The sequence below is a fragment of the Delphinapterus leucas genome, chromosome 14, assembly GCF_059928025.1.
Source record: "Delphinapterus leucas isolate spDelLeu-1000000601 "Yukka" chromosome 14, BTC_Dleu_Yukka2, whole genome shotgun sequence".
Lineage (NCBI taxonomy): Eukaryota > Metazoa > Chordata > Mammalia > Artiodactyla > Monodontidae > Delphinapterus > Delphinapterus leucas.
Genome location: NC_143142.1, coordinates 25128719 through 25156640, shown reverse-complemented (window position 1 = coordinate 25156640; position 27922 = coordinate 25128719). Strand labels below are relative to the sequence as shown.

General features: G+C 42.6%; 1 protein-coding gene across 6 annotated transcripts in view; it reads right to left on the bottom strand.

The window, feature by feature from the left end:
• Positions 1–27922, bottom strand: part of SPECC1L (sperm antigen with calponin homology and coiled-coil domains 1 like) — a 122684-nt gene that overhangs the window by 66112 nt on the left and 28650 nt on the right. For 4 of the 6 annotated variants that reach the window (XM_022551428.2, XM_030764314.2, XM_089894791.1 and 1 more), the window contains 4 exons: positions 27522–27711; positions 16398–16551; positions 10614–12244; positions 8800–9007 (listed from right to left, as the gene is read on the bottom strand). In XM_022551428.2, the coding sequence (XP_022407136.2) occupies positions 8800–9007; positions 10614–12244; positions 16398–16551; positions 27522–27674 (2146 nt within the window). In that variant the 5' untranslated portion in view covers positions 27675–27711. Of the gene's footprint in view, positions 1–8799; positions 9008–10613; positions 12245–16397; positions 16552–25751; positions 26813–27521; positions 27712–27922 lie in introns of those variants that run through there. The other 2 variants (XM_089894792.1, XM_022551429.3) reach the window with 2 other exon arrangements.

Here is a 27922-nt window from a genome sequence, read left to right as displayed (position 1 = left end):
CTGAAACCTCTGAAACCTTAATTCAATGTTGATACATTTGTGTTCTGACATTTTTAAAAGGCATGAATTCACTTCAGTAACAATATAAAGTCTAGAATATTTATAACAATTATATGTGTAATGATTACTATAAATACATAATAATGATGTTTTCTAAAGCTGAATAAAAAAATAAATGAGGGGCTTCCTTGGTGGTGCAGTGGTTATGAATCCGCCTGCCAATGCTGGGGACACGGGTTCGATCCCTGGTCCAGGAAGATCCCACATGCGCGGAGCAACTAAGCCCGTGTGCCACAACTACTGAGCCTGCGCTCTAGAGCCCACGACTCACAGCTACTGAGCCCGAGTGCTGCAGCTGCTGAAGCCCATGCGCCTAGAGCCCGTGCTCCGCAACAAGAGAAGCCACCGCAATGAGAAGCCCGCACACTACGATGAAGAGTAGCCCCCACTCACTGCAGCTAGAGAAAGCCCGCACGCAACGACCAAGACCCAATGCAGCCAAAAAAAAATAATAATACATAAATTTTAAAAAGATTTAAAAAAAATTTTTAATTAAAAAATGAGATAAAACATGGGTGGAAAAAAATGGCCATTTTTGGTAGCTAGTAGTCAATTTCCTCCCATTCATCACCCCAAAATTATTCCAAAAAGTTAGAGCCTATGAAATAAAAAGTTAATTAATTACTTTTACTCAGTAATTCAACAAACTGCTCATAAGTACCTACTTTGTATCAGACTTTTTTACACGGTGCATGAGATATAAGGGAAAGGAAAAAAGGTACAGTTCCTACCCTTTTAGAGACAGAAAAGAGAATGTTTTCATATGCAAAGGATTAAACTTTAAAAGTCTGTCTCGGGCTTCCCTGGTGGCGCAGTGGTTGAGAGTCCGCCTGCCGATGCAGGGGACACGGGTTCGTGCCCCGGTCCAGGAAGATCCCACATGCCTCGGAGCAGCTGGGCCGTGAGCCATGGCCGCTGAGCCTGTGCGTCCAGAGCCTGTGCTCCGCAACGGGAGAGGCCACAACAGTGAGAGGCCCATGTACCGCAAAAAAAAAAAAAAAAAAAAAAAGTCTGTCTCTATACAAGCTGCTTCAGACCTCATTTAACCTGGAAACTTAATGGGCAAACGGGCCACCCAATTTGGCTGAGGGCAAAGTGGACAAGCAGGTGAGTGAGTGAGTCTAATACCCTGACCCGAACCTCCAGAGGAAAGGATGACTCTGGAACCAGCAGGGAACTTGGCTCCGTATGACCTACATGTAGATGAAATCAGGGTCTTGGTGATATTACCAGACATAGACAAGGAATAAGGACAGAAGCTAAAATATTTCTAGTGTGGAAAACACTAGGGGTTACACCTTCCATTTACACTATATTTATGTACAAAAAATATTTTATAATTAAAACAAGCAAACAAAAAAATGTGTAATTTCTCCTCTGCTGCAAATCCTTTGTCTTTTCTTTTGGTCACAAAGGATCTATCTAGGTAACTTACATGAGACAGATGACAGCAAATCTTGCTGCAGCCCACTTTAACATCTGGTGCCTTGATTCCCAGGTGACATTTTAAGCCACATGGCCATCTTAGACTGATCATAAAATCTCAAATTTCATTCATTTATTTTGTTCTTATCCTTTTCTCACCAACCTCTACATTCATGGCCACAGAATTCACATGATCACTACTCTTAAAGGACATTCTTTTACCCTCAGCACTACGTATTTATTGTTGGCATGTCTTCTTTTAAACAGAAGGGAAGCTGGCAGCCAGTGGACATATTCAGACCGAATAAAGTACACTTCAAGTGTCTCCAGGGAATTTGATTTAAACTTTACAAAAGCATTAAAAGTGACAACAAGCTTTTCCTCCCTGGAAACAAAGACGTCTATGCTCCAGTTCTCGCTGTGAAGAGGCTTAGCAAACGGCCGCCTCTCCCAGTGACCAGTCACACAGGGCAGCTTAGCCTGCAACTCTGGGGCCTCTAAACGCAGCTTCCTTCCTCAAAGCTTTAAGTGTGAGAGACACTGCCATCTATTGTCTTAAACTCAAATGTAACATTAAATTCTATCAAAGAACAGAAGAACTACTATAACCTCATTTTTAAAATTATAACTCAATTTTACAATGTTATCTTGATTCTAGAAATCAGGTAAATTTCTATTCTCATTGTTATTAGTCCAACTTTGCTCTGAACAATTCTGGGCACTGCCCTGCCCATTTAATAATGGGGTTCATAATCTTTTTCACCACCAAGACCTATCATCACCAACAAAACCAGAACCATCAACCAGGCCTCCATGCTGGTTCCAGTTACAGGTCAATCACTCTTGAGGGTGTCACTGGGCAGCTACCACGGCACAGGATCTACCTACAACCCTTGGGGTGTAAAGTAATGAAAGTGCCACCAACCTTTCCTGCCCTCTGAGTCCCAGAAAACCCTTAGGGTACAGATACCCGAGTACTCAAGTCAGACTCCTGCATCTGGTCAAGAACCTCCAACCGCCATCAGGTGCAATTTTTAGAGGAAGGGAAAGGACCAGAGGAACCTATCAGTTAAAGCTCCACACCTCAGGGGCAGGGGAACAGGGCAGGTGGTGTATCCAACTACCAGACCACAGCTTTACTCCCAAACCAGAACTCCTGATGGAGGAAGAGGACACACATGAGTTTCAAATAAACCATTTACTATTTTTATTTTTCTTTTTTTAAAATTTTTTGGCCGCACCACGTGGCATGCGGGATCTTAGTTCCCCGACCAGGGATCAAACCCGTGCCCCCTGCAGTGGAAGCAGAGTCTTAACCACTGGACCGCCAGAGAAGTCTGTCTCTGTTTTTTAATTTTTATTTTACTCATTTTTATCCCCCTCCAAAAAAGTAAATATAACTTTTACCCCTTGATTCTAAAAGTAGTGCACGCTCACAGTAACAAGTCTGGAAAACAGAAAATGGTGACAAAAATAAGATTACCTAGCATTTACATTTGGCATATATCTTTCCAGATTCCATATATATGTGTATTATTTTTAAAGAAAAATGAAATTATACTATTTATACTGCTTCACAAGCCCTTCCATTAAGCAGTAGATACTGGACACCTTTATCAATAAATACAGACCTACAGCACCATTTTGATGGCCATGATAGATGGCCATCAATTGGTTGGCCATCAATGGCTATCAATTGGATATATCATGATTTGTCTCAGCAACCTCCTATTAATGAACAGCCGGAAGGGTTCCAATTTTTGGTATAAACACTATAAGTGTCTTTACAGTTTTTCAGATGTTACTTGAAGACACATTTTTAGAAGTAGAAGAAGTGAAGGACCATTTGAAACTACCAACAGGATCCAAGTCAATCCATTAGGAGGTTCTAGCTCAAGAATACAGAATATTTTTTGAGAAGTCACCACGTTAGAGCATTTATGGTACAGAATACACTGAAATTGGTATTTCTTAGGGAACACCATTATGCCTGGCTACAATTTCAGTGTAATGTTGTATTTAAAACTTTTATGGTTTTAATTACAGAAGTAATATACTCAGCTCATCCTCTATGCGACTTGCCTTATTTTGTGCACACATTTCTCCGTGCCTTGTTTATTTTGGCTGATGAAAGAGCAGCCACAGTAGGGATGTGCTAGGCACATGGGTTATTAACTAGATCTCGACTTCTGAAAATACAGGTAGCTTCCAAGTTTCTGTGGTAACCAGCAACTCTGCAGCAAGCATCCACATCTATGTATACATTTGCAAACTTGTAAGAATGTTTCTGAAGAGCAGGTTTCTGGAAGTGGATTGCTAAATTACTGTTGTACTTGAAAAATTATGATCAATACTCCAAAAAAGCTGCAGTATATGAGAGGACCCTTTCTCCTCTCTTACACCTTAGCAATCTTTTCAATTTTTCACACCTGCATCTTGTTTTGAGTTTCTTTGCTTTTTTAAAAGTCAAGCATCTTTTTGTGTCTTTTTCTGACTTATCCATTCATACACTTGATTTAGCTAATGGGTTATTCTAGTCTTATTGATGTACAGAATCTCTTTACATATTTGACATGCATTATAAATATTTCTCTCAACGTCATTTATTTCTGGCACTTTGCTGAACTGAAAGTCTCAATTATACATAGTCAAATATGAGACTTTTTTCCATTAAGCCTTCCAAGTATTCTACCTTCCAGGCTTTTCTCATCACAGAATTACACAGCTTTCCTCTATTTCCTTCTGCTCCTTCTCTAATCTCAAGCCACCCTTGTTCACCACTGTCGCTAATGTTCCATGTATCAGGATGTCAGGCCCTAGCCCCAATCTTGGGAACTACAGAGGGCAGGAAAAGGGCAGGACTTAACTGCAAGCATGCACAGAGCATTACTATGCAGACACTAAGTGGTTGATAAGGTCGCAACTGAGCCAGACCTGAGGTCTCGCTGGTGTCACTACTCGTAATACCAGTCAGCTTTGGTTTGCTGGGCAAGTTATTACCTTTATTTTTGGGGATTCGGTTGAGCTGCTTCTTTATGCTGCTTCTCCCTTAAGCTCTTCTAAGGTGTTAAGTGTCTAATAAGTCCTGGCTGGTCTTTCTTACTTGTAAAGAATGATTAGATCAGTGACTCCTGCATGCTTCTCAACAAAACAAACGGCTAAAGGCTCTGCTGATGACAGGAGCCTGCAGGGTGGGTGGGGCCTCTGGATGTACAAGACGGAACGGGCGGCTTCTGCTGAGGCAACAGGTGTATGTGTGTGTGTATCAGTTTCACTGCCGGGCCCAGTTGCCTTTCCCTCTAGGTGGTCTTCTCTTTAAGACAACAGGGCAGGCTGCAGTTACTTCTGGCACAGTGTGAAGGTCGTGCTGGGAGTCCCTGGCACCATACTCCCACCTTACTTAGAGGTGAGCGCAGCAGCAGCCTGGGGGCAAACACCAGAGACAGCCCAGACAGAGGAGGGGGCGGTACAGTGTAGCAATCCCTTACACTGTGGCCTGAGACCGCTGCTGGCCCCGGGGCCCTACGATCCCTGATGTGGAGGTTTCAGCGCCCCCATCCCCAGGGCTCTGCCGGGAACATTATTACTCAGAGCTTTAGTGTTCTCCTAAACTGCAGAATGTTCTATTCTGATCGATTTCTCCACAGCCAACTCCATCAGCTTTATATAAAGTATTCCAGAAATTACCCCAAATTGCTGACCTACTGATAGGACCCTTCCCCTGCTTTCTATCTTTGCTCAAGCTCATTGTAATTTTTATATCTCTCCTGCCATGTCACTTGGACTTTGGAAGGGAAAGGAAGTATGTATGATCTCAGGTCATCATCTTGAACTGGAAGTCTTAACAGTAGTTACTGAGTGACTTTTTATATCAAATCTTTCCAGCTCAGATGCTGTTGAGAAGGACCGCAGGTACCGCAGTACAGCACTGATGTTCTCTGGGAGGCCGCCTGGACTCCCAACTACATGATACACCTGTGATACTGTCCCACAGATATCACTGATACTCTACTCATTTTTTCCAATCTTTCTTCTCTCTGGATAATGTCTACTGATTGGTTTTCAAGTTCACTGGCTCTTCTGTATCTCTAATTTGTTGTTTAAATGACTCTGTAACTTGTTATATTAGCTGTTTAATTTTCTAGTTCCAGAATACCTACTAGGTTCTTTTTTTTACAGTTTTTATTTCTCTGTGGAGATCTGCTATTTGTTTGTCATGATGAGCATATTTTCCTCTACGCCCTGAGTACAGTTACAGTAGCTGTTTTAAAATCCTGTCCATTAATACCAAAGTCAGAATCGCTTTGGGGTAAATGAGGAGTGACTGCCAGTGGGTGCAGGATTTCTTTTGGGGGTGATAAAAAAAGTTCTAAAATTGACTATGGTGATGGTTTCATCCACAGAAGAATATCTCAATTTCCCAATTAATAGCATTCCCTGTCACCGAGTCCCTTATACCAAGTGCTGACTTAGCATCAATCCCAAATGCTAGAATTCTCTAGGAAGAAAATTAACTCCTATCAGACTATGGAGATGTAACAACAAATTATAATGCATGAAACTTGTTTGGATCCCAGTCCCTATAAAAAACTATAAAGGACATTTTGGGGACAGCTGGGAAAATCTTCACATGGGGTATTAGATGATGCTAAGAAATTACGACTAATTTTACTAGATGTGATAAAGGCATTGTGGTTTCGAGGAGGATGTTTAGAAGGTGCATGCTGAAATATTTAGAAGTTAAGTATCATGAAGTCCACAGCTTACTGCCAACTGGTTCAGTTAAACACACACATACAGAAGGCAAACACTGCAAAATGCTACCCACTGTCACATCCAGGCAGGAGGTGCTAACTACCACACTACTCTCACAGTATTTCTATACATTTCAACTTTTCATTTCAAAAAACTGGGGAGAGAAACTACATGGCTAAAAAAAAATTTATTAAGGCTTTTCAGCCTTTTTATTTTATTTTATTTTTTTTTGCGGTACGCGGGCCTCTCACTGTTGTGGCCTCTCCCGCTGCGGAGCACAGGCTCCGGACGTGCAGGCTCAGCGGCCATGGCTCACGGGCCCAGCCGCTCCGCGGCATGTGGGATCTTCCCGGACCAGGGCACGAACCCGCGTCCCCTGCATCGGCAGGCGGACTCTAAACCACTGCGCCACCAGGGAAGCCCTTTTCAGCCATTTTATGGTTAAAATTCATACAATGTCAATGTAACTTTTATTTCGGCAATGATAAGGAAAATTTTGTCCCAGGAATCCTTATCACCTAACAGTTTTCTAGCTATTACCCCAATTACCACAAGGTGTCACTCTTTCCACATTCAAATCAAAGGGTTTGCAAGGGAAAAGGCTATTCTTACCAGTACAAAATGGAAAACACACTGAACCCCCAAGTTAATCTGAAAAACTTTAGAACCTCTTATATTTAGGAAGTAAAATTAGATAACTTTCTCAGTTCAGTGACAATGAAATACAGGCTAGATATAAATGTTAAACTAAAAGTTTTTTTAAACTTTAGATGAAAAAGTTCATCACTATGTAAGAAATACAATCCCACAATCCACTACTTCAGTATCCAGATATCCTGGAATATTCCAAATGACCCTGAGGTCAACCTACAGATGCTGGGTCAACTAGCCAGAGCTCAGAACTACCACCAGACACATTTAGGGCTCCTGCAAATGACCGTCTCTTACCTGGAAATATCAATAGTTCAAACCTCCCCTCCACCCCACCTCTGCATCCACAGCCCAGGGGCTCTGGCTACTGTATTGACACACTGTATCTGCCTGTCAATCCGCTGTCAGGGAATAAACAGTAAACCGTCAGTGCTCAAAGGAGCAGCATCATGAACCAGAAATTTTAAGAGCTTTAACCAAGGCATCCAAAAAGGTTACCTCCATTCTCCCTGTCCCCACCAGGCCATCATTAAAGTGTATTACAACTTAAAATCTGTTAACATTTGAGGAATCTAGACGAAGAACACATAAGAATTTCTTAAATGTATTATTTGGAAATAATTTCAAACTTACAAAAAGGTGCAAGAAGTAACACAAAGAACCAAACACCCATTTACCTCCTTCTCAGATTCGCCTACTGTTAATAGTTCACCATTGGTTTTATCATTTGCTACCTCCTATCCCTGTCCGTCTGCCTCTAATTGTCCCTTTTTCCTGAACCCTTAAGGATATACATCACAGTCCTTCACCCCTGAATATTCAGTGTGTGGTTCCCAAGAATACACAGACACAGCTGGGTTATCAACTTCATAAATTTATACTGACACAATACGTTTACCTAATCTCACACACATTCCAGTTCCATCACCACACCTTTACAGCAGCTCCCGACAGCCCTGGAGCCAGTGCAGGCACAGGGAGTGCATGGGTTGTCCTCCTCAGCCTCCTACAGCCTGGAATTTTCCCTCAGCCTTTGTCTTTTATGACACTGGCATTTTTGAGGACACAGCACCATTCGATCCTGCGCTTTTAGTACAACATTCCTCATTTTTTGTCTGTTTAATGTTTCTTTATGATTAACTGAAGCTATGCCTCAGCCAGAATACAGCCTAGCGATATCCATGTGCCTCTGTCACTTACATGATCACCCAATCACCGGGTCACAGTGTTACCCAATTGTTCCACTGTGTAATTTCTGGCTGTTTCTTTTTCCTCACTTGTAACATAATAAACAGTCTGTGGGAAGACATTTTAAGATCATGCAAATTTCTGTTCCTCATCAAATTTTCCACACAGAAATGCTTTGTACTATTTTTGCAACTTTTTTAAAAGTCTGAAATACTTACAAAACAGTTTTTTAGAATCTTTTAAAAAGCAAACAAAGCAACTCAAAATCTGAGTTTCAAGTGTACCTGATCATAAAATCTCCGTGAAAGGGAGGAATATTAAACAAATAAACAAAAACCTGTGCCTCAGGCATAAGATTATAAAGGATAAATATTTTTTGGTCTTAGTATACTTGCAACCACTAGACATCGACAACAAATGGCTTTTCCTAAGATCTAGAAAGTTAACAACCCCATTAGCTTCTACTTAAATGATTTTCCATAATTAAGCAGTTTTAAAGAGATGCTTCCACTTAACGGTCCTTTAGGAGCCAAATAGCAGCCGGAAGACTGCCAATGGCCATGGGAAGCTCTTGCCCACATGCATATCTGCCGGCCACTGTGCTCCTGCCTTTGAACCCCTGCCTCCCAGGCAGAGCCACGCCCCCACCCCCACCCCATCACTTTGCTACTTAGAACGCAAACTCTTCCCACACGTTAAGACGGGTGGGACCTCACTTACTCTCTAAGTCGGAGATGATGAGGTTGTCATGAAGCTTCACCGCCCGGTGCTGTTCTACTTCGTCTTCAAGTTCAAAGATCGTTTCTTTCATGTCACTCCTTTCTGTCTCTTTTTCTTCCAGCTCTGATCTTAATTTTTCTAATGTCATATTCAGATCTTCTATTTGCTTCTTAGCTTCTTCTTGGAAGGCTCTGTATTCATCTTCTACCTGTGCAAAATTGATAGTGCAGATCAGAAAAGTAAGAGTTGTTCTGAGATAAGTCCTAGGACAGAGGCACACCTTGTCTCAGCAGGGAGCTGAGCGTGAGCTGCTCTGCATGAGCAAGAACGACCTGTGTAATAACTGGGTGGAAGGCACTCTCCAGTAACATGGACTTCACACAGTATGCTCAAGCATGATCTGCTGCCACATCACTGACTGAAAGTACACTGACATCTCACTAAACTTCACTACATTATTTATGAGGAAATTTTGGAAATTTTCCCTTCTCCAAAGTTTGGACTGAAGGCATGCATCTGATTAATGATTAACATGCTTTCCCACAAAAATCATGTCTGATTTGTGACAGCTTCAAAATCAAATTAAAAATGGAAACAAAAAAGTTCTCTAATATAGTCAGTGTTAGTTCATAGTGGCCCCCAATATACACGCTCCGACAAATACCACATCTCCTAAACTGTATCTATGAAAGTTGTCACTTAAAAAATTAAGGTTTATATTATTCAAATTTTGAGCAAAGATATACTGTTTCCTACTTAAAAAATTTTTTTCACTGAAACAGGAAATAAAATGTAAGCTAGGATAATTAGATAAGTCATGCAAATAAACACTACATCAGGGACTTCCCCGGTGGTGCAGTGGTTAAGAATCCACCTGCCAATGCAGGGGACACGGGTTTGATCCCTGGTCTGGGAAGATCCCACATGTGGCAGAGCAACTGAGCCTGCGCTCTAGAGCCCGCAGGCCACAACTACTGAGCCCACGTGCCACAACTACTGAAGCCTGCACGCTTAGAGCCTGTGCTCCGCAACAAGAGAAGCCACCGCAACGAGAAGCCTTCGCACTGCAACGAAGAGCAGCCCCTGCTCGCCGCAGCAAGAGAAAGCCTGCGCACAGCAACAAAGACCCAATGCAGCCAAAAAAATAAATACATTTATTTAAAAAAATAATAATAAACACTACATCAGCAACCGTGTGGGGCTGGCGACTGCCAGCAACCCTGGGCTGCAGTTCTGACTGAGTCCTCACTATCACACTGCGTGTAAAAAAAAAGGGGGCTGGACCAATGATCACTAAGGTCCCCACCAGCAACAAACCATGGGCCTCTAAGAAATAGGAGCCTTCTCACTCCGAAAGTAATTTTAAATCACAACAGAACTCTACTTGAAAAACTACAACCACAAAAGGATAAGAAGAGGCAGACATTGCTGGTCCCACAGACTGGAATACTGGCTCTCTGTTTTTCTTATGCCAAACTACACTACAGAGGAGGATGTAAAACTGCATGACACACTCCCCTGGGCATACCCAGAACTAGGGACAACTTCTGTTACAACTTCAGTTAGTTGTAACTCCAGCCCCATCCTCTCACAGGCAGGAAAACAGTAACAAAGTACAAGTGAGTGGAAGTGACGTTATTATAAGAATACTTTGCACTCCATCCCAATACAAGAAAACCATTCTGAAGCTTAAAAAAATATCTGATTAACAAAAGCTAATGACACACCACCAGGGCTGCTGGCTCTCGGTAAGCATGCCATGTACTGCAGCCGCATAACACTGGTCCAGAACATTCTATATACTTAAACAGTACCTTTGCGATGGTGTCCTGCAATCGATTGGCATCATTCCGGGTGTGAGCCAGATCTTCCTGCAGGGTACTGGCCAGAGTCTCTGCTTTTTCCTTGTCCAGCCTGACACTCTCCAGGAGATCCTGAATGTCAGACTTGTCTCCGGAGTTATGGATGGAATACAGCTCCGCCACTTTCTGCTTCTCGTTCTCCAGCTGGGCCTTCAGGCGATTCATCTCGATCTGGTCACTGGCCACTGTGGCTTTGAACTCCTCCAGCGCGGCTGCCAAGGCTGCCTTGCCCTTCTGCTCAGACTCAACGATTCGCTCCATGTGGTGGTTGCGCTCCTTGAGTGCCCCGATCATCTCCTGAGCTTCCTTGTTGTCTTGCTCAGCCATCTTCAAAGTATTGCTTAAATGCTGCTGGACACCAAGAAGCTGCTCCCGTTCAAAACGGGTGTTCTCAGCTAGATCCATGTAGCGTTGCTCCAGCTCCATGTAGCGTCCACTTTTTACATCTTCGTCTATGACATAGGAAATGTGATGCTCATCTAGAAGGGAGCGGAAATATTCGATCTGTCGGCTGAAGTGTTCCAACTTATCACTTTGCTGACATAACGACTCCATGAGAATCACCTTCTCCTCTCCGAGCCTTTCGTTTTCGCTGTTCAGCTCCTGGGTGATCTGCTGTAGATCAGCGAGCTCTTGCAGAGTCGCCTGAAGTTCCTCACTCGTACTGTGTTGGTTCTCCTCCATCTGGTGTATCCGTTCTGTCAAACAAGCGACGGACACTTCGCTGGCGTTCCCGCTGCTCCCCTTCCGAGAGCGCTCTATGCTCGGAATGCCTTCTGACTCCGAGGACGATGGTGCGTCCAGGGCGTCATCGCTGGATGTGAGGGGCTGGTACACCTCGCTGCACTCGCTGTCCAGGTTGTCCATAGAGTTACTGTGCTGATGGTCCATGAGGGTGTTTTCATCCTGGCTCAGGAGATCCTCCACTGACCCAGGGGCAGAGCCCTCCACCGAGGAAGTCAGAGTCCCCCCTCCATCGCTCTGGTTACCAGGGGTGATCTCTGGGCTCAGGGACTGATAGCCAAACAGTTTTTCAGAATGGTCTAGCCTCTGCTCCAGGGAGAAGCCCAGTGCGTTCAACCTGTCCTTTAGCATTCTGTTTTCATTTTTCAGCTGGTTGAGCTCCTCGCGGATGGCAGTATTCTGTTCCTGTAACTGCAATAAAGTGGACTCGACGTCAGTGGGCTGGTGAACAATGATGGCTTCCTTCTCGGACTTCTCATCCCCCTCAGGAGGGTCCTCGTTAATGCCCAGCTGAGCACGCATGTCTCGGAGTTCATTTCTCAAATGTAAAATCTCCACGTCTTTGGTTTTTGCCAATGTGAGAAGATCCTTCACTTTGGCTTCCAGAGCAGCTTTGTCACTGATCTGATTGTCCGATTTGGACTTGCTCATACGAATGTCGCATTCCGTAGCCGTGCGACTGCGGGAACGTTTAGCCAACGCCATGTCATTAGCCCCCTGACCTGCAGAAGGTAGTTTTTTGCTCTGGTTTAGTCGGGTACGTTCACGTAATCTTTCTCTAGTAGAACTGGATTCTTTATTACCTGTGGAAGTGCTCCGCTTGGTTGAAGAACTCGTGCCTACATGTTTAAGACAAAGAATATAAGGCAAAAACTTAGCAATAGAAAGGCACATAGTGGGACTTCCCTGGTGACGCAGTGGTTAAGAATAAGCCTGCCAATGAAGGGGACACAGGTTCGATCCCTGGTCCGGGAAGATCCCACATGCCGCAGAGCAACTAAGCCTGTGCACCACAACTACTGAGCCTGCGCTCTAGAGCCCATGAGCCACAACTACTGAAGCCCATGCACCTAGAGCCCATACTCTGCAACAACAGAAGCCACCACAATGAGAAGCCCATGCACTGAAACAAAGAGTAGCCCCTGCTCGCCGTAACTAGAGAAAGCATACGCACAGCAACAAAGACCCAACGCAACCAAAAATAAATAAATAAATAAATAAATAAATAAAAGAAAGGCACATAGTTGTGCCCCCGGCTGAATGAGATACAATCTAAGGATCTATAATCATAATCACACAGTGGTTCTGACCTACACTAATTCTGCCTGAGAGTCTGGTTACTGTAAAGTTGTTTCCTCCAAACTGGAAAATCAATCATCTTTTAATTATCAATTAAATGAAGTTATTACTGAGTTGAATACCGCAAAGGGGTGAGTTTTATGGAATGTGAATTATATCTCAATAAAGCTTTCACATTAAAAAAAAGCTATACACATGAACTTGAATCCCAAACCATGGCTTTCAACAGGTGGCCAGGGACATAGTATCTAGGGCAAGCCAGATGAAGGTGACTCTAGGGATAGCCAGTCAGGTAGCAAACTAACTGCAGAAACAGACAGTGAAGGAAGATTACAGATGACCAGAAGTGAGAGGCAGCCTGTGGACAAACAAAAAACCTAAGCTACCTACAATAACCACAAAAACTATGATCAAAGTAAATGCAAAAAACTTTTTCACACCATAAAATGCCACAAAATAGTACCAATAACAAGAATTATTACAATAGACAACATGCACTTATACTTACTACACACACATATTAATACTTCATACACATTTACACAAGCTTCATTATCATCATCCTGTTTTACAGACAAAGAAACCCAAAAAGAGATGTTAAATAATCTGCTGACATCCCACAGGTAATACATGGATGAGCCAAGATTTACACACAGGCAGGCAGTCTAAGCAGTATGCCACTCTGCCTCCCTAAGTGTTCGAAAACGATGATGCATCACTGCCAAGTTATAACCACACGTTCGTCAAATATGCTGCACAAGGCACACCATTACTTAACTGCTAAAATTTTAAACCTGTGCAAACAATTGACACGATCATGTATTTAATATAAAAAGAACAGGAGTATGTTTAAATACCCACAAACACTTAAGGAAATCATTAGACTATTTTTTACTTTGAAAAATAAGTCCTAGGCCTGACCAATAAATATTTTTAAAGAACCAACTGGTTCTTTATGTGGCAGGCACCAGGCTAACCAGGTAACGGGGAGTAACAGGTCTACACGAGGGCTTCCCTGGTGGCGCAGTGGTTGAGAGTCCGCCTGCCGATGCAGGGGACGCGGGTTCGTGCCCCGGTCCGGGAGGATCCCGCGTGCCGTGGAGCGGCTGGGCCCGTGAGCCGTGGCCGCTGGGCCTGCGCATCCGGAGCCTGTGCTCTGCAGCGGGAGAGGCCACAGCAGTGAGAGGCCCGTGTACCGCAAAAAAAAGTCTACACGAGGGAGGATGACGTGGGAAGAGAACCACTAATTCTGCCAGGGATCAAGTGTAGAGCAGGGTAGGGAATGCTGGTGGCCACGCGACAGATGAGGACGGGGTAGTGGAAGCAGCATCGTACACAGCAAGGAAAAGTAAGGTCCTACAGTGGATGGAAGCAGCAGGGGAAGGTTTCCATAGGGCCCTGAATGCCAGGGAGAACTTGGTGAGTTGCAGCAACAAACGTTCAATAAATTTTCTTGAGCGGGGAAGAAACACAGAGAAAGACTACTTTGATGGAAATTAAGCTAGAGGATGCGAAGGGAAACAGGAAGAAGGAAGAGCAGTAAAACTAAAGGAAGGCCTGCATTCGGGGAGCAAGAGCTAGATCTCCATAAGAGCAGAGAAGGGATAATAAATCTGTAATAGATTTCAAAGGCAGAAGTAACAGGATTAGGAGGAACAACTGCAAATGGAGGCCAAAAGAGGGAAAAGATGGGGCAACTGATCCGGGGAGGTGATAATTTCCAGCCTTGTGAGGGCAGGAGGCATTGGTCAGCAGGGAACCACGGGTGTGCACCCAGGGAATTCTAAAGGCTAGAACCAGGAGGAGATACTGGTGGGATTAGAGTACTGAATTTCCTTCTTGCCACACAAGCTAGAGTGTTAAATGTGGTGACGACCCCAGGCTTGAGGGTGAAAGACTTAAGGTCCAGTCTCTGCTCCATCACCAGCTTTGAGGCCTGGTACAAAATGGGCACCCCATAAGCATTCACTGAGCAAATGAATGCATGGCCCTGAGCAAGATACTTGAGCTTTCTAAGTGTAGCTTGCCATCTCTAAAATGAGACTAATGATAGCCTCTACTTCACAGGGCTGTAGTGAGCATAAAATGGAATAACGCCTCTAAAGCAAAGTAAGGACTTCCATGTTTCCTCCTGGTGATCACATTGCACTGCTATTACAATTAACAGTGGGGCGTGACCTGGGGTGGGCGGAAGAATCCACAGAGGGTCACAGCAGGAGAGATGACAGTAGGCAAACCTGGGCTAGGAAAAAATCCAATACACACCAGAGGGGACAAGAGCCTAAATAATGATAGAAAAAGAAGGTCTGCTATAATTTCTACCAATTTGCTTTCACACGCTTTATTACAAACATATGACCTTAAGTTTATAGGACGTTTCAAAGTTTTTTTCTGTAAGTGTAAGAAGTAAAGTATGATATAACATTACTCCTTGGACTACAGAATGAGATCTAGAAACAAACTGCTGCTAATGAAGGAAGAAAGAATGGTAGGACTGGAATGAATGGATCTAGCCATCAACCATCAGAGGCTGCTAACAACATGGAACGGGACACGGCCAGAAACAATGGGCCTCCTGACGGACAGACAACTATTACCTAGGAAGGAATTGGCGGGGGTAAGAGGAAGGAACCTGAGTCTGTCCCATCAAGGCTCTAAATTCAATGACATTTATAGTAAACAGAGAGAATAAAAGAATAAAATCAAGGACATCATAGGAATGTGACATCAAAATCCAGATCACAGGACTTCCCTGATGGCACAGTGGTTAAGAATCTGCCTACCAATGCAGGGGACACTGGTTCGATCCCTGGTCCAGGAAGATCCCACATGCTGCAGAGCAACTAAGCCCGTGTGCCACAACTACTGAAGCCCGCACGCCGAGAGCCCGTGCTCTGCAATGAAGAATGGCCCACGCTCGCTGCAATTAGAGAAAGCCCACGTGCAGCAGCAAAGACCCAACCCAGCCAAAAATAAATAAATAATTAAAAAAAAAATCCAGATCACAGGAGGCAGTTTCATAGTGGTCCAGTGGTTAGGGCTCGGTGATTTCACTGCCAGGGCCTGGGTTCAATCCCTGGTCGGGGAACTAACATCCCGCAAGCCACACAGCACGACCCAAGGGTGGGGGGACATCAAGATCATGGGAAACTCTACAGATCAAACAACCAGTTTCCACAAAAATTAAATTGCAAGAAAAAAGTGGGATGAACTCATAGATTTAAAATGAAGATTTAAGAGACACTTCACCAATTACTATATATGGACCTTAAGTGAATCCTGGTAAATCCTGATCCAAACAAATAAGTAAATATATGTATGTAATATTTATAAGACAGTTAGAAATTTAAATATTTACTGAATAATTTATGATTTGAGAAATGGTTATTAATTATTTTAAGGACTGATAATGGTATTATGAATATAATTTTAAAAGAATCCTTGTCTTTCAAAGATAATTAAATATTTGTGGATGACATGTGGAATTTGCTTCAAAATAGGGGAAGGTGGGTGTCAAGGAGCTAGGAGTGGCCATCAGGTGATAAGGGTGATGAGTACATAGAGATGAAATACCAGATACTTTTGTGCATGTTTGAAATTTTCTACGATTAGATGGAATTTACCCTAAATACCAGTGCACTCACCTACTCAAACACAAAGGCAGTGTAACCCTCACACCGAGTGCGCGCCTACCTGTGCTACTCTTGGGTCTGTTCTCCATGGCGCTCATGGCAGGGGCGGATGCTGACGGTGCTGCGGAAGGGCAGGTGCTTTTCTTCCCTTTGACACCATTAGTCACAGTCACCCCTCCAGCCATCCCAGCTAAAAGGTCATCACTGCTCTTGGTCTAGAAGCAACAGAAGATAAAAACAAATTGATTAGATGAAGCAAGATTAAATAACATTTTGACACTAAACAAAGCCCTTGACTTTTACGCTGAGTTCAAGAATTCTACAAGGACTTTCTGACAGTTACCAAGCAGCACATCACTCTGTGCTACAGAAACAGAACTTCTTCGCTGCTTCATAAATGATCACTTCTTTTTTTAATTAATTTTATTAAATCTTCACCCTATATATACTTTTTTTTCTTTTATAAAGCCATTTTAAATTTTATTTTATTTAGTTATTTATTTTGGCCACACCATGCACAGCATGCAGAATCTTAGTTCCCCACCCAGTGATCAAACCTGCGCCCCCTGCATTGGAAGCACGGAGTCTGAACCACTGGACCTCCAGGGAAGTCACACACGCACACTTCTTTTTAAAATATGAAAATCATAATGTACTCAGAGATGTTATGGAAGCCCACTGTGTGCCCCCACGTGCCAGATTCAGTGAGGGGTGGGAGAAAGTGCAGACATCCTCCTTGCTACCGCTCATCTAGGATGTGACTCTAGGATAGCAACATCACATGTGCTATCTCAGGAAAGGTCTGTAAGGCCACAGGAAACGCCACCTTGCAGTTTCTAGAGAGAAGCAGTACTGAGGGTCAGGAGGAATCTTCACTGCTCTGAAGTGATGCAACGATGGAGCCAATGTCTAAAGTTATTCTGAAATTTATTTTTCTTACCTCTATCTTTTTTTGTAGTCTAATTTAAGCCAAAATTGAAAGGAGGGTTGTTGTTTTTTAAAGCCTAAGTAATATACAAATAAAAAATTAGAAATTTTATGGTTAGAGTGAGGCTTAAATGATCATACTACTCGAGAAAGACCATTTGTAATATTTATTTATGTTTTATGAAGATGATTTAAAAAATGTGAGCTTTTTAAAAAGAAAACAAGCACTCTGGAGAACTGGATTGGGTATAAAACTGTTACTTAAGAAAAACAGTGAAGAAATCTGATTTTACTTCTCCTAGAAATGAGAGAGAACAAAGAGGAGTTAAAGGTCTGTGGGGGGGAAAAAGAAAACCCTGCTTTCAAATAAAATAACCAAAAGTTTTGCCCACTAAGGTGAAGGCACAAGTTAACCAGCCAACTTATGTTGTTTCCCATTGAGATAATCACCCTCGGATAATCACAATGAATTCATTTCTACAAATTAAAATGGTTCAAAAACAACTCATCTCTAAATCTGAAGCCTCTCCCAGTTCTAAATGTCAGTGACTGTATATGGAGTAGTACCATTAGGTAGGTCAATCTGTCTTACTAAAAAAGAGGCAGAAAGAAGATTAATGTTTTAAATGAATTGTCAGAATTAAGCTTTGGTAATTTAGGGTTGTCATATTATGAAAAATCTAGATCACATAATAAGGAAGGGGGATATTGCATTAATCATTAAGGATTGTTCATATTCTTTTTTTTTTTTTTTTTTTTTTTTTTTTTTTTTTTGCGGTACGCAGGCCTCTCACTGTTGTGGCCTCTCCTGTTGCGGAGCACGGGCTCCGGACGCGCAGGCTCAGCGGCCATGGCTCACGGGCCCAGCCGCTCCGCAGCATGTGGGATCTTCCTAGACCAGGGCACGAACCCGCGTCCCCTGCATCGGCAGGCGGACTCTCAACCACTGTGCCACCAGGGAAGCCCTGTTCATATTTCTCTTAATGAAACTGGTTATCAAGTATGATGCAAAAAAAAAATTGTAAATCAAGTTACACCCCCTTCCTGTCAATTTGTACCTCGTCTACTAAGCAGTAAATAAACTTAGCATATTCTTACATTTTCAAATTATTTTTTATATTGTTAATAAAAGTTAAAATTATCTTTGAACTAATTTTCCTTCCTCCATAAGTTAAATATTCTTTCCTTCCATAATAATTATATCTGAAGACCACCCTACATACTCCTGTAAAAAGTGGCTGAATTGTCACAGTTCTCTGTTTACAATTTGCCTTTGGGTAATAGCAAAGTTAAACATACATCAGAGCACCAAATCAAAATCTATGCAATTATCACAATAACTAGAATAATACAATATTGTCACATTAATTAACCAAACTGTATATATAGGCACTTGTTTTATGACCAAAGAAGCAGTACAGAAAAAATGGAGTTTTCAATAAATGGTGCTAGGTCAACTGTATATTCACAAAGGAAAAAAGATGAATGAGCCCTATTTCACACCATATCAAAAATAAATTCCAAGGCTTTCTATCATTCAAAATCCTGAATGATAAAACAAAAAATTGAAAAATTTGACTACATAAAAATCTTAAGAAAAAATTAAAATTTTTGCATGGCCAAAAAAAAATAAGCAAAGTTTAAAAATAAAATCCACACATGAGAAACTGGGTAAGTATACTTGCAATATCTCACAGATAAAGGGCTAATATCCCTAATACACAAAGAACTCTTAAAAATTAAGGGGAAAGAGACCAAAAAACACAAAGAATAGTGAGCAAAATGAACAATCACATACAATCAACTCACACAAATGTACGAAAGAAGGTGATTAGTCAGACTAACTCATACTAGAAATACAAAGTAAACAACATTGAGATACCACTTCTCACCTCAGACTGGCACAAAAGGAAAAAGTATGACATACTCCTTTGGGAAGGATGTGAGGAAACAGGCACTCTCATAAGTTGCTGGCGAGAATGCAGCTTGATTGACAGAGCCTTACGGAAGGAGTCTGGTGACATCTAACAAAGCTACATACGTCTTTACCTCCTGCCCAGCAATCCCACTTCTAGGAATTTAAACCTGAAGACACACTTCCAATAGGACAAAAATACATACGCATAAAGTTACTCATTGCAGCATTGTTTTTAGTTGCAAAATACTGGAAACACCTTAAACGCCTGTACCTAGGTTAGTAGCTGAATAAACTATATATATCCATACAATGAAATGTTAAACAGAATGAGAAAGACTGCTAAAAAGTGGTGTAAAGAGATTTCTAGAATACGTTAAGTGGAAAAAAGCCAAGTGCAAAAGTATATCTAATTATGTCAACTTTTGTGTAAGAAAGCAGAAATACAAAATAAACATCTGCTCATTTATGCAAAAAGAAACATAGAAAAACTAAATTAGACTGCTTACCTCTAAGCAGTGGGTGGAGACAGAGTAAGGAGTATGGGGGGCACTTCTCTGACCATATCTCATACAGTTGTGACGCGTGGAACCACGGGAGTGCTTCACGTGTTCACAATGAATAATTAAACAAACAAGGGTGGGGGGACCCTAAAGTGGAACACAATGGGAAGAAGTGACACAACTCCATTTCAAATGAATCATACAACCACATGGGGTTGGAATGGGGGCAATCAAGTATCTTTTGAACACACTATTTTGACCATAAACCCTCAAACTCTCAAGCTAAATACAAAGAAGTATAAATTCTGAATTCCAGCTGGTAGAATTGTTTTTTGCAGTGGTAACAGTGAGTAAATCTGTATTTTCTGTATATTCTAGGATTGAGAAAATAAACAAATCTATTATAGATAACCAATGCCACTGTCAGAGGAAGGGATTACAATTATGGAAAGTGCAAAGGCTACTAGCAACCTTGTGTTGTAACTGGAATTGGAAGTATCAGTGTGAACTCTGAGGTTTTAATGTGTATGGAGAGAAGTAGATACAGAAATTGGTACTGATATGCATGTACACATGTGTGCGCGCTCCTACCTCTGTCTGATGAAAGGGCTTATAAACAATATGTGCAAAAGCCATGAGCACACCTAGCTTCCAGATGGTTTAAATTCTACCCCTCACTGAAAAGATCAAGGCCTCCTTGAAGACAAGGCTGATTCTAGGGCTGGGGCTGGAAAAGCAGGAAATTTACTGTGCCAGAAATTAAGAAATTGCTCAGAGAGGGGCATCCCAGGTGGCGCAGTGGTTAAGAATCCGCCTGCTAATGCAGGGGACACGGGTTCGAGCCCTGGCCCGGGAAGATCCCACATGCTGCAGAACTAAGCCCAGGCGCCACAGCTACTGAGCCTGCGCTCTAGAGTCTGCTTGCTGCAACTACTGAGCCCGCATGCCTGCAGCCCATGCTCTGCAACAAGAGAAGCCACCACAGTGAGAAGCCCGCGCACCGCAATGGATAAGCCCCTGCTCGCTGCAACTAGAGAAAGCCTGCGTGCAGCAACGAAGACCCAACGCGGCCAAAAATAAATTAAAAGAAAAAAAGAAAAGAAATTGTTCAGAGAATACGAGGAACATGTCAGAAGGACACAAGACCCTGCTTGAAGGGACTCCCACCGGCCAAACTGGGGACAATCTGAGCATCAAAATAAATGATGCTAACAGTTTACAGCCCACTTAAGAAGAATCCATGAATCCACACTAATATAAATGAATACACAAATGGGAGAAAAGTAAAAACTCTTCCTTATAGTAGAATGCTGACTAATAAATGTAGAAAGAATGATGGAATTATAAAATTACCACTTGGCAAAAATCATAGTAATAATCATAGTAATAATTGATTCCGGAAAGAATCACTAAAAATTGCTGAAACTAACGTGAAAGTTTGATGAGAGAAGAATATTTACAGTGTCAAAGTATTTTCGACAAGATACTTATTTTTACAAAAGGCGACATAGTAACCTGATAGTGGAGGAACCTAGCAGACACCACCTTCACCAAGTTATCATCACCAGGAACACTGACACCACACACCACGTGCCTCTGGAAATGCTGCACCTAGGACGCCCAGCTTCTGCGGGACTCCTGCAGGACCCTGCAGCCCCAGCCTATGGAAACACTGACAAACCCAAATGTGGAGGACAGTCAGCCAAACAAACGGAACTGCACGCTTTAGTAAATGTCAAGGTCCTAAAAGACAAAGACTGAGGAACTATTCCAAATTTAAGGAGAATGAAGAACAGCTATATGCAATTCACAACCCCGGACTGAATCCTGGACCAGAAAAAAATTTTTATTCCTTTTTTGCTAAAGTGGACATTAGCACAATTGGTGAAATTTAACTAAAGTCTACAGATCAGATACTAGCATTTTATCAATGTTCATTTCCAGATGTTATCATTGTACTATGGTTATAAGAGAATGGTCTTGTTTTTTAAGGAAATACACACTGAAATACTCAGCAATAAAGGAGGATTAGCTCTACAATTTACACTTAAACAGATCAAGAAAAAAATTATGTCCTTCTGGGGGCTTCCCTGGTGGCTCAGTGGTTAAGAATCCGCCTGCCAATGCAGGGGACACAGGTTTGAGCCCTGATCCAGGACGATCCCACATGCCGTGGAGCAACTAAGCCTATGTTCCACAACTACTGAGCCTGTGCTCTAAGAGTCTGTGAGCCACAACTACTGAGCCCGTGTGCCACAACTACTGAAGCCCACGCGCCTACAGCCCGAGTTCTACAACAAGAGAAGCCACCGCAATGGGAAGCCCGCGCACCACAACGAAGAGTAGCTCCTGCTCACCGCAACTAGAGAAAGCCTGTGCACAGCAACAAAGACCCAACGCAGCCAAATAATTAATTAATTAATTAATTAAAACAAAAAGAAGTAGAAAGAGAAGGTACAGAGTAGGAGAATATATGTACAACGCATATAAATGACAAAGGGTTCACATCTAGAATAGGTAAAGAATGATGAATCAGTACAAAGAAACACACTGCACCACCTCAGCCACTAGGACGGCTACTACCAAAAAACAGAAAAAACAAGTGCTTGCAAGGATTAGCAAAAGGGGAACCCTTGTGCACTGTTGGTGGGAATATAAAATGGTGCAGCTGCTGTGGAAAACAGTATGGTCGTTCTTCAAAAATTAAAAATCAAACTACCATACAACCCCACAATTCCACTTCTGGGTATATACCCAAAAGAATTGAAAGCAGGGTCTCTAAGAGATATTTGTACACCCATGTTCACAGCTATTATTCACAATAGCCAAAAGGTAGAAGCAACCCAAGTATCCGTTGATGGAAGCATGGATAAACAAAGTGTGATCTATACATACAGTGGAGTATTATTTAGCCTTAAAAAGGAAGGAAATTCTGCAATATGCTACAACATAGATGACTCTGAAGACATTTTGCTACGGTAAATAGGCCAGTCACAAAAAGACAAACACTGTGTAATCCTACTCATATGAAGTACTCAGAGTAGTCAGACTCACAGAGACAGAGAGTGGAATGGTGGTTGCCAGGAACTGGGAGGAGGAGATGGGGAGTTAGTGTTCAATGGAGACAGAGTCTCAGTCTGGGAAAATGAAAAAGTTTTGAAGATGGACGGTGGTGACAGTTACTCAGCAATGTGAATGTACTTAATGCCACAAAACGGTACACTTAACAATGGTTAAGATGATAAATGTTATGTGTGTTTTACCACACAAACACACACACAAAAGTTGAGGAAAAAAAGACACCACAGTAAAAATATGGGCAAGTGATTTGAACAGGCACTTCACATAAGAGAATATCTAAATGTCCACTAAACACTTAAAAATAAGACATGAAAAGGTGCTTAATCTCACCGATAACAACGCAAATGCAAATTAAACCCACTTTATAACACCTTTATGAATGGTTACAATGAAAAGAGTAATGTAAGTGCAGGTGAGGATGTGGGGCATCCCAGAGTTAACCCCTTTGGGAAATGACTGGCCATCTACCTATGAAAGGTGAATGCCATGCACCTTACAACCCAGCAATTTTACTCCTGGTTATGGAGTCAACAGAAATGGGTGCACTTACGTATAAAAGACGTGTGTAGGATGTTCATAACAGTACTATGACTAATAGCCCCAAAGGAAACTCCAGATAGATGTCCATCAAGGGCAGAAGAGGCGTATGGCTTGTGGACATTCCACAGTTAGTAATCAGCAAGGAGGAGCAGCTTACACATGAATGTATATACAAAACAGACAGACTCACAGACATAGAAAACAAACTTATGGTTACCAAAGGGGAAGGTGGCGGGGGGGTGGATAAATTAGGAGTACAGGATTAACAGATACACACTACTATACATAAAATAAGATAAGCAACAAGGGTTTACTACAGCACAGGGAACTATAATCAATATTTTTTAAGACCTATAATGGAAAATAATCTAAAAATACATATAATATAGCTGAATCACTTTGTTGTACACCTGAAACTAACACAATATTGTAAATCAATTATACTTCAATTAAGAAAAAAAAAAAAAGGGAGGAGCTGCTGCTATAGGCAACAACAGAGGTGAATATCATGACCTAAACAGAGTTAAGGAAACCAGACACACATGAAAAGAACTTCATGTTCAATTACATCTATATAAAGATCCAAAACAGGCAAAATGAATCTTGGGGGCTAGAAGTTAGGGTGGTAGTTACTTCCGGAGAGGAAGGAAAGGGCAGTGATGAAGGAGGCACAGAGGGGTCGGGGGGTGGCCACTGAGGTGCAGGCAGGCTCTGCTTCCTGACCTGGCTGATGTCCCAGGGTACATTCACCCCTCACTAAGCCCAACACAGATGCTTTGTGAACTTCTCTGGGTGTATGTTCTACTTTATCAGAAAAGTAAAAACAAAACAAGAAACAACTCTGCACTTTCCAACTTGCCTTTTACACGAAGGTACTTGGCAGGCTCTGATATTTTTTCTGTTTTAATTTTTGTTACACAGTTCTATAAATACATGTGTATTCCCACATGTAAACATCCCCCATCAGCAACAATCAAAAAAAATGAAATTGATGAAGGAATAGATTTTTCGCCTACTTTTTAATAACAGGTGCAAAACACAATCATTTGGTAAAAACATACAGATACAAATAACAAAATAATACAACCAAAGAATACATGCTTTTCCAGGTAAGGTCCAAGTTTCACAGTCTGCATCTCCACCTCGTATTTTAAGATTAGTTTAAAATTTCTACCTTCCAGGTTTCAGAGATGGATTACTCAGTCAAACTGTGAACTTTTTTTTGCGGTATGTGGGCCTCTCACTGTTGTGGCCTCTCCCGTTGCAGCGCACAGGCTCTGGACGCGCAGGCTCAGCGGCCATGGCTCACGGGCCTAGCCGCTCTGCTGCATGTGGGATCTTCCCGGACCGGGGCACGAACCCATGTCCCCTGCATCGGCAGGCGGACTCTCAACCACTGCGCCACCAGGGAAGCCCCTGTGAACTAACTTTTACACTGAAAAGGTATGATCACAAATCATCATTGAGAATCATCAATTATTTAGATAAACCCTAACTTATTAACTCTCATCTATCAAGTTTTAGAAAGAAGTATCCCCAGGACAATGAAAAAGTGTACTACTTCTAAAGGATTAAGTGTGGACAGCCGAAAAGTGCAGGCATGTAAGAGACCACCTCTACCTGGAAATAACCCTCTCTGCTGGCTGTGACAAAGAAGAATGACCCACACAAAGGCCCAAGCCAGATGTTACAGCTACTCACAGAAATGGGACCAACTTCCTCCAAACATGCTGTGAACAGCCATAGTGCTTCTTTTCATGTTTACAGAAGCTCCATTCAGACTCAAAAAGGTCCTCCCCTACATCTCACTAGATCTAGCTATAAACAACATTTGAAATGAGAGGTAAAGAAACACATATCCTTGGGGATTCCCTCGAGGTCCAGTGGTTAGGACTCGGCGCTTTCAATGCCAGGGCTGGGTTCAATCCTTGGTTGCAGCCAAGAAAAGAAACACATACCCCTGTACCCTGCCAAGTGTAAGAAAAGTGTTGGTGTTACGTGAATCCTGCGCGGTGACAGACACCGTGTGGGTGTCCACGAGAGTGGATGTGTGGACATGGTGTCTCAATGATTAAAAGCCAAATGCTTCATTCTTCTGGTAATCATCAAGGCTCCATCAGTTACAGAATTCAAGTTGTGGGAAGTGACCATATGCTAGAGAAGCACAGTGAAATATGGAAACTTATAAAAATAAAATAACACAAGTTTGTGGGTTCCCTAGGTCCTTTCGCTTTTTCCAATTTTTCTATCATTTTCACTATTTTCTTCTTTCCCTCTTACTCTAATTTCTATTCAATGACTTTTTCCCCCTCCTTTTTTAAGTAAAGCACTTGCTCCAGTTGAGGTAAAGTGTTCCCAAATAGTTTCACCTCTTCTATGACCCTCCCCACTCCACACACACACACACACACACACACACACAGAGAAATACTTAAATCAGCCAACTCACCAAAGCCAAAGCCATGGACAGCTGGCACAGAGCAGGGATACGGTTCTGCCTTACAATGAAGAAGTACTCACTGCTCAAGACTAGGCTGCCATCGACTCAGGATGCATGCTTTGGAAGACCAGACATGCTGCTCAGGACACGCTCCGGAGTGAACCTCAGAGACACTGCCTGCCAGCGAGGAGGAGGCAACAAGGCAGGCAGTAGTGCACACCCCGTGCCAACGCTTCAGCCTGCTCCTCCAGCCCCATAAGTCACGGGTCGCCCAGGCACACAGGCACTCCACTCTGAAAACAGGCGAGCAACTGAGTGAACAGCTGGGGCAGAAAATACCAGCTTTCTTACACGAGAGAGAGGCAGCACTGCCACCAAGGAAATTGCTCAGCGTGCTGATTCAGACTAACGGAAGTAGGGTAAAGGTCTACTCCTGGTATCACCCTCCGGGCCGCAGGATGACACCCAGCTGCTCATCAGGGATGTAGCAAGGAGAAAATCTGGTGGCATCTCCAAGCCCACAGAGTAAGTCTGCATTCAGTTTTGACAACCCTGGAATAGAAAAACCAGCATTTCCTGCTAGATCTTTCAACACATATAAGGAAGTCCCTCATCAGCTGTTCCTGTGAGGTGCTTCTTAAAATAATTGTCACATCTGTAAAGCGTTTCCTGGACAAAAGGCTTCTGAACAGATCGCGTTTCAGGTACTTCTTGGTTCCTTCCTATCAGACGAGCAAAAACTCTCTCCAGGTCTTCTCCATAGAGTCAAAGTTTCTACCCCAAAACACCAAACCTCAAAACAAGCAAGCAAAGAACAAATAAGTGAATTCTGGACTGAGAAAGACCGGAAGAAGACCATGTGCATCTCTGTCCAGTGAATCTAAGGCTTGACCAGCAGAAAAAAGGCCCAGAGTCATCTCAACACAGACACTGAGAACACCCATGGGAAGCCTGCTACTGTCAATCAATCCTGAGCTGCAGGAAGTTTCCAGAGCTAACCAGGAAAAACTCTACTGCCAGTCCCTTACAAAGCCCTTGCTGTGAGCCAGGCCCTGCACCGTCCTCTTTCCTACACCCTCACTTCCATCCTGACCGCAGCCCTAGTATGCACATGCCCAGCCTGGGCCCGTCTGCTCCCGAAGCCCGGGATCTAACGTACCACTACCCTTTACTAACAAAAACTAAACTAGCCTCTAAAGAAAGGAGTGTAACAAGAAAACTAGTTATGCTCTGACTAAATTAATATCACCCAATTTTGCCTGGGATTAATACTGGATCAGTTGTCAAAAAACAAGTAACAGTTTATGGTAACAGTGTAGGGGGATGGGTGGGAATAAAAACCCCTGTTCAGGGGTTTCAGGAATGTCATACTGGCCGTCCTTTAAGACCTCACGCACATGCTCTTTTCATTAAGCCTTCTCGGGCAGAAACAATATTTTCCTACTTGAAACTGTTTACGCTACTCTCCTGCTCTCCCAGGGCATCTGACTTTTTCACTTGTGTTTTAGTTGTTCGTGCCAATGACTTGCCTCCATCCTTTCCTCCACGAGCTCCTTGAAGGCAGGCTCTCCCACACCAGCACAGCGATTTGCTCACAAGTAAGCCTGCTACTTGGTTTCGTTCGTAAAGACCGACCAAACACCAATTAAGTCCACCACAACGTGAACTCTCTTTGAAGAGGGTGAATCCTAAATAACGTTTATGTGATAAATCAAACATCATATGAAGACTCACTCCTCCTACAATTCATCACATATTTAAACACAACCACGCAAATACCTTTGACAACGAAGCTGCTGTTCCAGGTTTTATGAGTTTGCCTCCTGCAGATGCTGAAGAGCTGTTTTCGGGTTTCGTTTTGTCTGCTGTTTGCGCTTTGCTTATCCCAGACACCTTAGGCACTGAGCCAACACTCCTGCTTGTTTTCTTCATTCTGGGCTGCCTCTTCGTGATGCATTTACAAGCAAATCTGTGGAGATAAATGGCATTATACTGAGAACAAAACTGTAAGAAAGCTCTCTAAAAATTTGTTTCTGAAGGATCTTACCATGAACTAAATAAAAATGTTTGAAAGCTAGATGTCGCTACAGAAAATAAAGGATGAAAAATTCTTAGACTTATTAATCAGAATGCACCCTGTTTTCAAGGCTTCCTTCTTGAACACTACTAACTTGAAATTA